This window comes from Cyprinodon variegatus, unplaced genomic scaffold, assembly GCF_000732505.1.
Source record: "Cyprinodon variegatus isolate N-32 unplaced genomic scaffold, C_variegatus-1.0 Scaffold175, whole genome shotgun sequence".
Lineage (NCBI taxonomy): Eukaryota > Metazoa > Chordata > Actinopteri > Cyprinodontiformes > Cyprinodontidae > Cyprinodon > Cyprinodon variegatus.
In genome coordinates, this window is record NW_015150628.1 from 526,010 (window position 1) to 539,646 (window position 13,637).

General features: G+C 39.9%; 2 protein-coding genes across 3 annotated transcripts in view; both read left to right on the plus strand.

Annotated features, from left to right (window-relative positions):
- Positions 1-331: 331 nt before the first annotated feature.
- On the plus strand, positions 332-7,919 carry LOC107087196. 2 transcript variants are annotated; one of them, XM_015378629.1, is made up of 4 exons: positions 332-421; positions 2,533-2,994; positions 3,107-3,508; positions 3,768-7,919. In XM_015378629.1, exons 2-4 carry the CDS (start codon positions 2,551-2,553, stop codon positions 7,659-7,661), a joined length of 4,740 nt encoding a protein of 1,579 aa, XP_015234115.1. In that variant the 5' UTR covers positions 332-421; positions 2,533-2,550; the 3' UTR covers positions 7,662-7,919. The 2 variants fall into 2 exon arrangements, with proteins under 2 accessions (XP_015234115.1, XP_015234116.1); XM_015378630.1 differs by having other exon boundaries at positions 345-421; positions 2,550-2,994.
- Positions 7,920-10,509: 2,590 nt separating this feature from the next.
- The window catches only part of mief1 (mitochondrial elongation factor 1), a 12,168-nt gene continuing 9,040 nt past the window's right edge, over positions 10,510-13,637 (plus strand). The window contains exon 1 of the mRNA XM_015378562.1: positions 10,510-10,588. The gene's annotated coding sequence lies outside the window, so the exon portion shown is untranslated. The remainder of the gene's footprint in view (positions 10,589-13,637) is intronic.

Consider the following 13,637-nt stretch of genomic DNA (forward strand, 5'->3'; position numbering starts at 1 on the left):
AGGTTGGCCGTTTTGATGCTGTTTAGTATCTTATTAGTAACTTTAGTGAGAGTATTTGATTTAGAAGGGTCTTATTGAGATTAATGGACCACTCAGCTTAATTTCAGCAAAGGCAGTCCTTACAGTTATGTTAGAATTAAAACTATCACTGAGACCCGGTTTTAGAACATTTAATCTCTGGAGATTTCACTTTTATTTAAAATTGATTACCAGGTTATCTTTTAAAAGAAAAGGGGATTGTCGAAGATTATTCAGAACGATGGGCTGCGGAGGTGGAGAGAGGGTTTCTTAATTGGAGTCACAGCTTGTTCATTACTTGAAAAAAAATCCCCTGTTTTTTCAGTCCAGCCGAGTTTTTCTCCCAGTAAGTGGTCTCCCACTCAAGCAGCCGGCCACATCTTGGACAAATTCCTTCACAAAGGTAAGATTATTTTGTTCGAGAATTATATTCTCCAATGTTCATAAATCTAGCTGTACTTATAAAGTATTTTTTTAAATGGATCATACAAGGAAGTTACCAATTGTTCTGATGTGGTGTTTCTTTCTCACTGATTTCCTGAAGAAACCAACTAGTTAACCTCAGCTAGCTGAAGCTGCATGTGAGCTAATTTAATTTTGGGGATGCACATTTCTTACTTGAAATAAACTATATTTACACAAGTTAAAGAAAATGTATCCATTTTTGATTAGTGTGAATAAAACAATTTTATATTTTTCCTGGCCTGATAATGAAAAAAAACTGTTGTTTTTTGCGGTTTTTTGTAATTGATTTTGTATTTTTTGCACATTTTTCCTTGTAAATTCATTTAACCCATATACGTTCCTGGCAATCACAAAACAAGTTGTTTCTAAACCATGTCCTTCAGATTGTCTGTCAAAGCTGGACAAACCACTGATTGCCAGCATTGTGTGGATGATTTGAACAAACCATGTCAAATCCAATTTTCATCTGGTTTCCTTGGTGACCAGCAAGCTTTAGTTTTTTTTGAAAGGGCGTAACTGCTTTCACGTGAAAGCAGACGGGCCTTGTTACCAGACATTACGGAGAGAGCTGCTCACTTGACCAATGACCAATCAGAAAAATGTGAAATCTGGATGCATTCCATTCATCTCCACCAATTTCTCACACAAAGAGACTTGTGTTTTCTTTTTTTAAGAATTAATGACTTAACAGACTTACTGGCCATTGGAGGTCATGTGAAGGAAACGTATGTTATAGTGTATTTAATATAGTTTCATTGTAAAAAAAAAAAAATTGACTGTGTGGGTCTTCCTATTTGGTCTTCTGCATGAGAACTTTTTTTTCTTATTTTACCAGCAAAGTGAGGTCTATTCGGACATTTTCCTAATTCTCGTGAGCTATTTTTCAAAAGGTCAGATTTAGGGCTCAGGTCTAAACTGAGTTTAGTTTAAGGTTAGGGTGAGGTATGCATTGGTAATGCTTAGGTCTAGGATTATTGTCAGTGTTAGGGCATAGAAAGGGTTTAAAATTACTGAATATCAATAGAAGACATTGGGAGTCAATGCAAGGGCCTTACTACATATAGCAAGACAAGAACGTTTGGGTGTGAGGCGATGTTTTTGCAGGTTTTGTAGGGACAGCTTTCCAGGAACATGCTGTATTTTGGGGACTTATAGGTATACGTACCAAGGACTAGGGGGTTAAGTTTAGGACTAAGGTGTGAAATGAGTTTAGGTTGGGTTTAGGGTTAAGTGTGTATTGGTAATGGTTATGGTTAGGGTCAATGTTAGGCCATTGAAATGAATGGGAGATGAATGGAAGTAAATGGAACCTCCCAACAAGGATGTGTGTATTTCATACCTTGTGGGGCCCATTTTCCAACCATCTTCTCATTCTCTGGCCTAATGCCTAATACCCCATGAAGAAAAATGTTGTTTTAGGGTCAGGGGTCATGTTTAGGACTAAGGTGAGAATTAAGTTTGGGTTGGGTTTAGGGTTAAGTATATGTTGGTAATGGTTAGGGTAGGGGTCAGGGTTAAGACATAGAAATGAATGGGAGATGAATGGAAGTAAATGGAAAGTCCCCACAAGGATAGAGTTATACAGCCTGTGAGTGTGTGTGTGTTCCTATATTTCATACATTGTTTTCTTGAAAAATATAACATTGTGAGGACCATCTGCTCCTTGTGAGGACTGAGCCCTGGACCCCATCAGGGGCATTGCCGTATTAGGGTAAGGGGTTATGTATGGAGTAAAGTGTGAATTGGGTTAAGGTCAGGTTTAGGGTTAGGTGGGTGTGCGTGTGTGTATAAAGAAGAACTGTCACATGAATCAGAGATCCGAGGAAGAGCTTGTAAGTGAGAGCTGAGTATTTTTGGGAACAAGACATTAAGCTAATGCATCTCTCATGATGCTAAATAAGTCCGCCTTTTTTAAGGTGTACTTCTTGAATAATTGAATAACTTGTATTAAAATATATAGTGTACGTATAGCTGCTTTGTAGTAACAATTATTTTTGCTGTGATATTTTCTCCAATAATGTCATCAATTCTTTTGTTCCCCTATCAAGGCCCCTCGATTTTTACAGGATGACACTCGTTGACTACCCACTTCCACAGTTGGACACTACACTGCAAGAAGTGAGCCGTGTTCTCCAGCTTACTCTGAGTCCAGATCTTTACCCCGAGTTCAAGAGCACCCTGGAAAAGCAGAGGAATGCTCTTGAAGAGGCCCAAAAAAAAATAGAGGCCCTTGCAGCAGGCCAAGAGAACTGGGTGACTCGGCAGTTCAAGAAAGGTTTGTTGTCTTGTGCTGATCCCCTGCCTACTTCAACGGCCCTGCCGGTTGTTCTTCTCCCATCTAAAGCAAAGGGATGCTCTCAGCTTGCAAGGGCAGCTGCTCTGCTCTGGGCAGCAGCAAAGTTGTACAGCGAACCCCTCCTATTGGAGGGTGATGTTCCTCTGGAGGACACTCAGCAGTCTGAAGTGTTTGCTGCCAGCCGTATTCCTGGCAAAAGCCAAGATGAAATTAAGGTGAGATTAACTTGGTGATGGTCCAAATTTTTAAAAATTCTAAAAGACCATACAGTGTGTTAGAGTGAGACTGAATTTTTTACTGTTTCTATTAAACTTCTCTGCACGACAGGTCTACCCAGATAGCCTCCATGCAATCATCACCTGCGCAGGTGGAGCATTTCCTGTTGATATACTGTGGCGTCCCAGCACTGGTGGACAAGTTTCTGCACGGTCCTTTCTGGACATCTACAAACAACTGGCTCAGGTGATGGATCTGCCCAGAGCTGGGAAACAAAATGATCCCTCTGTCGTTTGCAGCCTGTCAACTCTGGAGCGCAAATCCTGGGCTGCTCTCAGGGAAGAGATTCTCAAGCAAGAAGGAGATGGGCATAAATCACTTGAGCTCATGGAGAGTGCCATCCTTATACTCTGCCTAGAGGACAGCAACGCACCCACTGAAATGGCTGATATCCTCAATGCAGTTAGACTAGGAGGAGGAGGAGACTCTCCACGTCTGAGATATTATGATAAGGTATAACTAAACTGCTTTTTAATGATGAATTTAATATTAAGAAGACTAATTAAAGATTCCCATCATTTTCATCTATGCTAAACTTGTTTTACATATCTGCTAAGCATCCCTATGATGAAAAAAAGACATAATTGGCTCTCATTAGATTATGAACACTGGGGTTTCCACTTACAAGCAAACTACTGAACTTTCAATTTAAAACAATAGCCATTTCTTGAAAAGAAGTGAACTTGATATTTGAACTGATTTTCTTTTGCAGGTCCTGAACCTTGTTGTGTTTAAGGACAGCACAGCTGGGATGGTGTTCGAGCACAGTGCAGTGGATGGAATGGTAGCCTCTCTTGTGACTGAACGTGTGTACCATCTGTCTGAGACTGTTGACATAAATCTTGTCAATAATGACTTAGGAAAAATGGTCAAACCTGATACACTAAATACTGTTCATTCTGCATGTCCAAAAGGCTTAACCTTCCCTTTTGAAGGGATAACTAAGCTCCAACAGAACCCTGTACTGACAGCGGACAATCTAGTCCTAACGTTTGATCTCCCCTCTTATCCTGATGTATTTTCTACACTGAGAGGGCAAAGGGGCCTATATGATGCTTGGGTCAACTTCTCCTTGCAACTCTCCCTTTGGCAGACTCTTGGAGAGTCTGCATCTAAACACATGCTTGTCACACCTACACATATGCGGCACTACAAACATGGTCGTTGTGATCCTACTTACTCACTCACAGTGCATTCCCGCAAGTTAGTTAATACCTTGGCCTCTCACATTAGTCCCGATAACACCATCCGCTACTCAAATGACTTACTTCAGCTGTTCCATTTAGCATTTTTGGAGCACAAAAACCTAATCAGAAACACCAAAACTGGCCAAGGTGTTGGTCCCCACCTGGCTGCTCTGCGTCGGTCCCTACCACCTGATAATCCACTGAGGAAATTCCTAAATCCTTTTGGATGTCCATCTGTATACCTCACAGGTTCAGATATGATGGAGGGTGTTGAGTGTGGAGTAGGTAATGTTTATGCTCAAGACCAACTTGCTGTAACCTACCTTGGGAAGAAAGACAAAGTGAGACTTGTGCTCAATGGAAAGGGGTCTTTTGCTGTTGCTCTGAAGAGGCTTCAAGAAAACCTCAAGTTGAACTTGAAATTGATGATGCTTTTAGCTGTCAGGTATGCCATCACCAGCCAAATGGGAGCATTGGATTCTCTGTTCAAACAGCAGCAAACAGAGCAGATGCTTCAGTGCCCAGAGAATCTAGACAAGGGTAAAGGTGCTCCTGACTCAGGATCTGGCAAGAGCTCTGACTACATTCTTGTGATTCATGGTGGTGCTGGGGAGGATATTAAGCTGAATACAAAAGTGACAGAGATGATTGAGTTTGCACTAGAAACAGCCTTAGCCCTTGGGGCCCAAATTCTTGAACAGGGTGGGAGTAGTCTGGATGCTGTTCAGAGATCTGTGGAGGCTTTGGAAGACTGCTTTCTATTTAATGCAGGTAGAGGTTCTGTTTTTAACAAAGATGGCAAAAATGAAATGGAAGCGACCATTGTAGATGGAAGTAGAATGACATCAGGATCTGTTGCATGTTTGAAAACTGTAAAAAACCCTATCAAAGCAGCCAGATGTGTGATGGAGAAGAGTTCGCATTCACTGATTGTTGGAGAGGGAGCTGAAGAGTTTCTGCAAGGGATGGGGGACAAAACAAAGCCAGTTGGACAAGATTATTTTTACACTGATACGCGTTACAAAGAGTTAATGGCAAAACTCAGTGATGGAAATACCTCAAAAAACAATCACCCTCAAACTGTTGGAGCTGTGGCCTTAGATCGTTTGAACACATTAGCAGCTGCAACCTCCACAGGTGGGTTGGTTGGAAAACTGAAAGGACGAGTAGGGGACACTGCAATAGTAGGAGCAGGAATATATGCAGATGACAAGGTAGCAATTACATGTTCTGGAGATGGAGATGTCTTTTTAAGGACCAGTGTAGCAGAGAAAATTGCCAGTCTATACCACAACAAAGGCTATGGCCTTAGACAGGCCTGCAGGGAAGTGATATCCCAAAATCTGAAAGATGTGTCTGCTGGTATCATTGCTGTAGACAAAAAGGGTGATGCTGTCATTGAAACAAATGCTGGGGTGATGTTTGTGGCCTCAATGAATGGAGGCATTTCAAGAGTAGAAGTTCTAAGGCCTATTAAGAGTTTCACCAATGTGATCTGGGAAACGGATGAGCTGGTTGCCTACCTGAACCCCAACCCTTGGACCCCCGGGTCAGTCATTATCACTAGGAAGACTCTAAGTGGGCCTACTAGCATCTTTCAGTTGCCAACACCTGATTTCGTTGCCATGCTACAAGCTGCAAAAACTGTATCAAACTTGTTATGTGAGCGACTAGGAGTACAACGCTGTGCTTTGATTTTTTATCCAAATCCTTCTAAACCTGCACAGATTAAACTACTCCCACTCTATGGGTTACAGCCAAAGTGGCAGCCCCATCTTGCAGAAGAGGAGGAGTTTTACAGTCATGACACTGGTTTCTGTAACTCAAAAAGTGGCCCACGTTGGAATGATGAGGCACTGAACCAAGTTCAGGCCAAGATCAGAAGTGCACTGCCTACACCAAATGCACCATTTTGCTTTGACTACTTTGGTGACCCTTCCACTGATAATCTGTTTAGCCGTATTATACAAGGAGAGCAGCAACAGTGGAGAGTGTGGGAAGACAGTGAGCACGTGGCCTTTCTGACACCATATCCAAATAGGCCTGGTCTAACTGTGGTGGTGCCACGCAGGCCCCTGTCTAGTGACATCTTCAGACTGAACAATCTTCAATACAATGCTCTGATCTTTGCAACATATAAAGTGGCCAAACTGTTACAGGAAGGTATGAAGGCTCCAAGTGTTGCACTGATCTTTGAAGGGTTCGAGATCGATCATGCCCATGTCAAACTGGTCCCTCTGTTACCTCCACCAGATGGGACAAAAGCTGAAGAGCTGCAACCAGAATTCTTCCAAACCTACCCAGGATTTGTATCCTCCTTGGATGGCCCCATGGCTGATGCTGAGTCTCTCAAAGACATCCACTTAAAAATCACCCGATGCACACCTCCTCATTCATGGAAAGATCCTCAGGTTCATTCCACGCTGGCCATAAATAGCCAGTGGTACCGAAACCTGTTCCAAATTCAAAACACTTTGTTCCACAGCACAGTGGAGTATTTTCACAATTCCTGCCAGTTCTCCTACGCTTTGACCCCTCTCACCACAGACACCATATCTTCACCAATGGGCCTAGGATCTGACTCAGAGCCAGTGTCTGTCAGCCTGCTTGGGCAAGATGTGTACCTGGCTGATTCAATGCAGTTTGTCCTTGAATACTTCCTTCGCTTTCAGGAGAACCTTGCTGGAGCCTACTACATATCTCCTAGCTTTAGAGGGGAAGATCCAGATGCAACACACTTGAATCAGTTCTACCATGTCGAGTGCGAATTATTGGGGGACATGAACAAGGCCATTTCCATTGCAGAGGGATACTTGGTTCATGTTACCAAGTGTATGTTAAAACATCACTCAGACATGATCCAGAACTCAGCTGGAACCCTGACACATGTAACAGAATTCCTGAGCAAAATGGAAGGAGAAAATACTCTGCCAAGAATCCCTCTGGATCGAGCCATTTCCATGATGCATTCTGCAGACTGCTTAGAGTGGGTGCAAGATGGCCAGCCCCACTTTGGTAGGAAGTTAACTCGCAAAGGGGAGCGTGTCTTGATTGAGAAATTTGGTGGTGCTGTATGGCTTACTGAAATGGACCACCTGGGAGTTCCTTTCTACCAGGCATATGTGGAGGGCACGGGTCGGTGCAAAGCCAAAGCAGCTGATCTCTTGCTGGGGCTGGGTGAGACCATTGGTCTTGGTGAACGCCATTCCACCCCAGAGATGGTAAGAGAAGCCTTGAAGCACCATGCAGTAGCAGAAGAGTCCTACAAGTGGTACATCACAATGCGCAAAGTGATGCCACTCCTCACCAGTGGATGGGGCATGGGGACGGAGCGCTACCTGTGTTGGTTGCTTCAACATGATGATGTTAGAGATCTCCATATCATACCAAGGATGAAAGGAATAAAATACATGCCATGATCTTACAACTGCTGATATGTAGGGCAATAGATGTAATATATTTATGGTAGCCGGGCTAAACAAAACCATTAATTGGGGATTTTGAGCTCACAATTACATCAGGGATAAAAAAAAAAATGTTATCTATGATCATAATTTCTATTTTCTTTATGTTTCTCACCTTCTAATGACACACTGTAGTCTATTCTCCTGATTACTGAAGCCCTCAAATATTTCTAGAATTAAATATTACACTGAATAAAACTTTTTAAAAGTACCTATATTGAAGTTACACCAGATAAAGTTGTTTTTCTTACTGTTAAAATGTTGATTTAATATTTCATATGTTTACATATAACCTGCTTTTTGCATTGTGTTAGAAAAGATCATACAAAAATAAAACATCTAAGTAATCAGTCACGTAAGCAGGTTTAAAAAAATCATGTTTTTTTCCTATTCTTTTCTGCTCCTTAAATTTGTTTCATTTAAATGAAGTTCATGTGAATCATGTATTGTTATATCAAATAAATATTTGTCAAAGATCTGTGTGTCTTGCAACATTTTTTACCATTGTTCTACAGAAATTATGAAATTATAGTACATTCTCTAGTAACTAACTTTACAAATGTTGATTATAACTAATGTTAAAAAAAAACTCCTCTCTGGTGCAGCAGCTTTTCTACATACCTGCTCTGAATTATAAAGCTGTTCTGAAGCACATTGTTCAGTAAGCCCTGATTGGAGAAAAATGACTTCAGTGCATAAAAATGTCTTTCATGTTCCTTGGACCCACTTGCTGGTTAATACGGACCCAACCTGGTTTAAAACATTCATACTGTAAATTAGTGCATGTTCTCCGATGACAGTGTCTAAAGGTCACTTCTCCTGTTTGTATGGTAAAGCCATCTGGAGCGTCTAGCAGCAGGTTGCACGTGATACAAATTAGCCAATGAGCTGTGTCAGTCTGGGTCGCTGCTGTTAGCCACTTTTAGACACAGCAGGCAAACCTGTGGCAATGGGAAAGAAGAAGACGATGAGAAAAAGAGAGCAGAGAAAGTGTGGACTGCTGGGAAAAAGTGCGGTGAACTGGTGAAAGTAACATTCTCCACCATAAATATAATAAAAAATAAAAATTGATCCAGGCTCACGAATGAGCACCTAGATATAAGCTTGAGAATGGCTTTGTCGCCATTCAAACCCAGGTTTATAAATCGTCACAGGGCAGCCTAAAGCCCACTTCTCTCATTAAGCCATAAAAAAGGAAAGAGAGAAAAAAAGATAAATTCAGGTGTTTTATAAAAGATAAAAGACATGGAAGTCAGGAAATCGTCTATATACCGAACTGTGAAAGATTGTTTTGTTTTCTATTTTTTTAACTAAAAAACTCAGTGTATAACATGGATGCAGAAACACCCGCATTTTATTTCAGTGTTAAATGCTGTTTAAAGTAATGGATTATAATTAAAAATGTCTCTGAACCTTTACTTGTTGTTGATTTTCCTTTTTTTCCTCAGCATTTTTAATTAGTGACCCCTGGTTTAGGCCATGAGTCGCAGTTGGTACTGTATTTTGGGAAGGAAACCGAAAAGTGTGATTAATTCTTTTTTTTTATTTTTTTTTTTACATGAAATGAAAGTGTGATTTAACTGCATTCAGTATGAATTTGTGTATTACCATGTATTAGCCATTGCAAGAAATTAATTCCAAATTACTTAATTGGTATGTAAATAAAGTCGACAGTTGGTCATTTGATCTCAGTATGAATAAAGCTGTTCTATGAATGACATAAGTTAAATAACATAAATAAACCAACAACAATATGAACCCCAAAGAAAACAGCAAATATGTGAAGATAATTAAAGTAGGGTCAGTTTATAAAACAATTGCACTAGGACGCTTCATTGAAGATGTAACGGTTTAGTTGACCGGACCTTATTTATACCCCAACACATGGCAGATTTCAACATGATGTTGAGCTGTTTAAACACGACACCAATAGCAAAGCAGATAGTGGGACTTTTCGTTACTATGTTAATAACTGTGTATAGTTCATTAGACGGTTGGTAAAAAAATACACTCATAATATATTTTAAACCACAATAAATATCTTAAAAAAAACGATGTATTTGAGTATTTTATTTTTTTACACGACTTGGAATTATGTAGATATGGGGCCCACCCAGATAATGTTGCTTAGGGGCCTATTGTTGTGTCGTTACGCCATTGAAGGAGAGCATACCTTAGAAACAGCCAAGAGGCTTATACATAGGAGAAGTTGCAGAAATGTCAAAATCAGGTGAGAGAAAAACATTTAACATAACAGTTAAATTAAGTATTGTAAAATAAAATAAAAGATTTGTTACTGTGGCTCGTACTTCGGGGCCAATGCCACACTTTCTGAAAATAAATAGGAGAGATTTACGGAAGAGGATTAGGGCCACTGGGAAAAAAAAAAAAACTTGACTGATTTTTAAATTTTATTTCAGTTTAGTATGGGGAAAAAATGTCAGAATTCTGACTTTTTTCCCAGAATTCAGATTTTTTTCCCAGAATTCTGACTTTAATCTCAGAATTTTGACTTTTTTCTCAGAATTCTGACTTTTTTTTCTGAATTCTGACAGAATTCTGACAATAATAAGAGCCAGAATTCTGAGAAGAAGTCAGAATTCTGACTTTTTTCCCATACTAAAATGAAATAAAATTTAAAAATCGGTTAACTTTTTTTTTTTTAGTGGCCCTAATCCTCTTCCGTAGAGATTAGACCGACGTAAATATAATTCATTAAATGTCAAGCCTTTGGACTCCGTCGTAGATTGGTTGAGATAAGAGGGCGACATTTAAACCGGAAGTAGTATTTATCTTCTGACGTATTTCCTGTTGTGCTCACTGTATGTGACCCCCAGCTACAAGAGAGACAAGCCAGCTCTTCTACTCCTAATTTCTCAAACGTAGGTTGACGTTTGTTTTTAAATATTTGTTAACTTAGTTGTCACTGCGGTTAAATGTAGTTTCAGGCTGTTTCTGCTTGTGTTTAAACCAGGCTTAAATTAAGGTCAGCGCCACACGGCTACTTACTGCGCTAAGCTAATAAGCTAGTGGGGAGGTGTGTGACTTTCTGCTGGACCAGCCATTTTCTACTCTCTCTAACCACAGGGAGAATTACTCAGAGAATATCATCATTTTAGTAGGAGGGATTTCCTCACAACATGTTTGCGGAAGGAAGCATAAATACAACTGGTGTTAAAATGGTTTCCAGTGGTCTATGGGGCATGTTTTCCAACTAGTTAAAGATTTACTAATTTGAAGGAGGATCATGTGGACCTCTCCCTGTGGTTAGATGAGCTCTTCAAACTTTCTACTACATGTGGTTTTATGGGGATTTTTTTGTAACATTTCATCAACACATGCTGATTAGTTTAGCTTTAAATCTGTGTATTCAGAGGAGTTCAGACTTACACCTGATTCAGAACAACCACGTTTCTTTTAACTTAATTGATCTGGTTGATATTTTGTAACACACGAGACCAACTGAGCGATAAATATGAGAGTTAATCTTGTTTTGTTAGCAAACTAATTTAAATTACAACAACTATGTCATGTGTTTTGTGAATGAAAGTGTAATGGCACAGGGATTGTAGCAGCTTTTAGGGATGACAGATTAGAGACAGGCTATTCGTTTTACCCGCCCACCAATCAATCAACGGCTTGCTTCTTGCTACACCAGGTTTCACAGAGTGGGGGGTGGAACACAGGAGAGTGGAGAACCTCGTCTATTCAGCCAGTACAACAATCCCCTTTAACGACCCACCTTTAAGACACCTGGGCTACGTTCACCCTGCAGACTGAAGTGACCCAAATCAGATTTTTTTTGCCCATATGCATCTGATCTTTTCATGACAGTCTGAACAAAACCGATCCGATTTTTTTCCTATGCAACCCAGGCCACTTGGTCTGATCTTTTCAAATGCAGCCTGTCTCTGAACAGCCATGTCGTGTTCATCCGCCCTGAACGCCATAAGTAACCGACAAAGGTCACTATTCTGCTTCTTCCTACACAGCAGCGGCAAGACAAACAAACATCATGGTGGACGATGATGTGGAGAGCAGTATTTTTTTAACCATCTTGAAAAGATTGATGTTTTAAGGTTTGGAAAGATCGCTAGATGTGCTCCAGCACTACATCCATGTTTACTCCGGTAAACACGAAGCACGCTGGCTTGTGTTGTCACTGCGTCTTCTACTGCACATGCGGGACACTTAAGCTGTTTGAATGTTGTTTACACAGGGGATCACATACAAGTGGCATATATTTGGAAATGTAAACAACAACGCAAAAAAAAATCGGAATTGAGTATCAAGGCCTGCAGTGTAAACGTAACCTTAGATAGGTATGGTGTATTGCAGTCTAACAAAAGAAGCCAAATGGCCGCATTCCAAACTAGTTGACCCCTTCGTCTGTTACAATTTGCATGTTTTCAAAACAAAAACAAGGCTTTGTTGGGCTACTGTATAAAACCTCGAACTCAACACTATTCCTGACATTTTGAATTGAAAAAGCTTCCTGGATGGGAAGCGAAACGTCTTAAAACTCGGAAACCAAGTCCAGTGGATTGCTTTTAATTTTTTTGGAATGGCATCCCACCTCAAACGTGTAATGGCACAGGGATTATAGCACCTTTTTGTGATGACTGATTAAAGACAGACTATTCAAACTCATGCCTCTGCTGTGATTTTAAACAATTTATTCACACTAACTCCTCAAAAGTTGAGTTGTTGCAATCTCTTTCTCTGACTCTAATCTGTTGTTTTTAAATAGTTTGTCAATTGGATTAAAAGTAGCTGACTGAGTGAGTGAGTCAGCCCAACAGGTTTATTTTGTGTTTGGGGTTGCTTTAAAGTTGAATACTCCTCCATTGCTTTTGTCTTCAGATTAGGATGTTAGGGCTGTTTGATATATTTTAAACATCTATCACAGGGTTCCCGCAGATCCTTAATAACTCTTAAAAGGCATTGAATTCTTCCATATAAAGTCAAGGCCTTAATTGGTATTAAAATGTCTTAAATCAGTCTTTCATTGGTCTTAAAATTGTTACCACATCATAAAAAGGATTTTATTTTTGTAATCCATGTCAAACAAAATAATTGACAATATTTTTCTCACATTTACCAAACCGCTTGCTGTAACCATTATTGGTTCTGTCCGATAGCGGAACCAATAAAAAAAGATGTTGCAGCCAGACCTTGGGGTGATGTGCCACTAACTTTTTATCTGGACGACATGGGGAAGTTTTATATTCAATGAAAAATAGACTATCCATCCAAGAGTTTTCTGCATGGCTAAAACCACTACCAGGGAATGTAGATGAAGCACAATGGGAATCAAGGCAGTGGAGATGCATGTACGAAGCATGAAGCGTCAAAATCAAGTTATGGAGAAGCAGCAGGTATTTCTCCATTCTGTTCCATCCTTGTCTCTGCAACGCCTCCACAGCATCTCTCACATCACCAACAGCGACAGTAGAACCAAATCTCAGGAAAATGTTTGGCGGCATGCCATGAATGAAAGTAGAGGGATTGAGTAGGGAACAGAACAAAGTTAGAGAATTCAGTTCAGTAGTTGTTGAAAATATATCTGTTATTTGTTTGTTTTAAGCTTTCTTCCTATATGGCTTTTTTTTAAACGTATCTACTGGACCAGAAAGTAATGGTTTATGTTAAAATAAACATTTGGGGTAAATTTTTCTTGTGTTTATTGTCAAGTTGGTCTTAAATTTTTATTTTAAGAGGCATTAAAAAGTCTTGAATTTAACTTGCCTTATGCTGTAGGAACCCTGTATCAGTATCTTTCATATCAGTCGATGTTGATAATCATCAGTTAGTGTTTTGTTTACATGTTTGGCATGTGAACGATAAGAATTAAATGTGTAAACCTTATTTTTTTCTTTAATAAGAGGTCAGACCTACCACCAATCTTATTTGGCCTTTAGAGTTTGAGAG

Excerpts from the sequence above, each read along its gene's own strand:
- LOC107087196 (XM_015378629.1), top strand. The coding sequence starts at position 2,551 with ATGACACTCGTTGACTACCCACTTCCACAGTTGGACACTACACTGCAA. Across the intron at positions 2,995-3,106 it reads AAAGCCAAGATGAAATTAAG|GTCTACCCAGATAGCCTCCA; the intron begins GTGAGATTAACT and ends TCTGCACGACAG. Across the intron at positions 3,509-3,767 it reads GTCTGAGATATTATGATAAG|GTCCTGAACCTTGTTGTGTT; the intron begins GTATAACTAAAC and ends TTTCTTTTGCAG.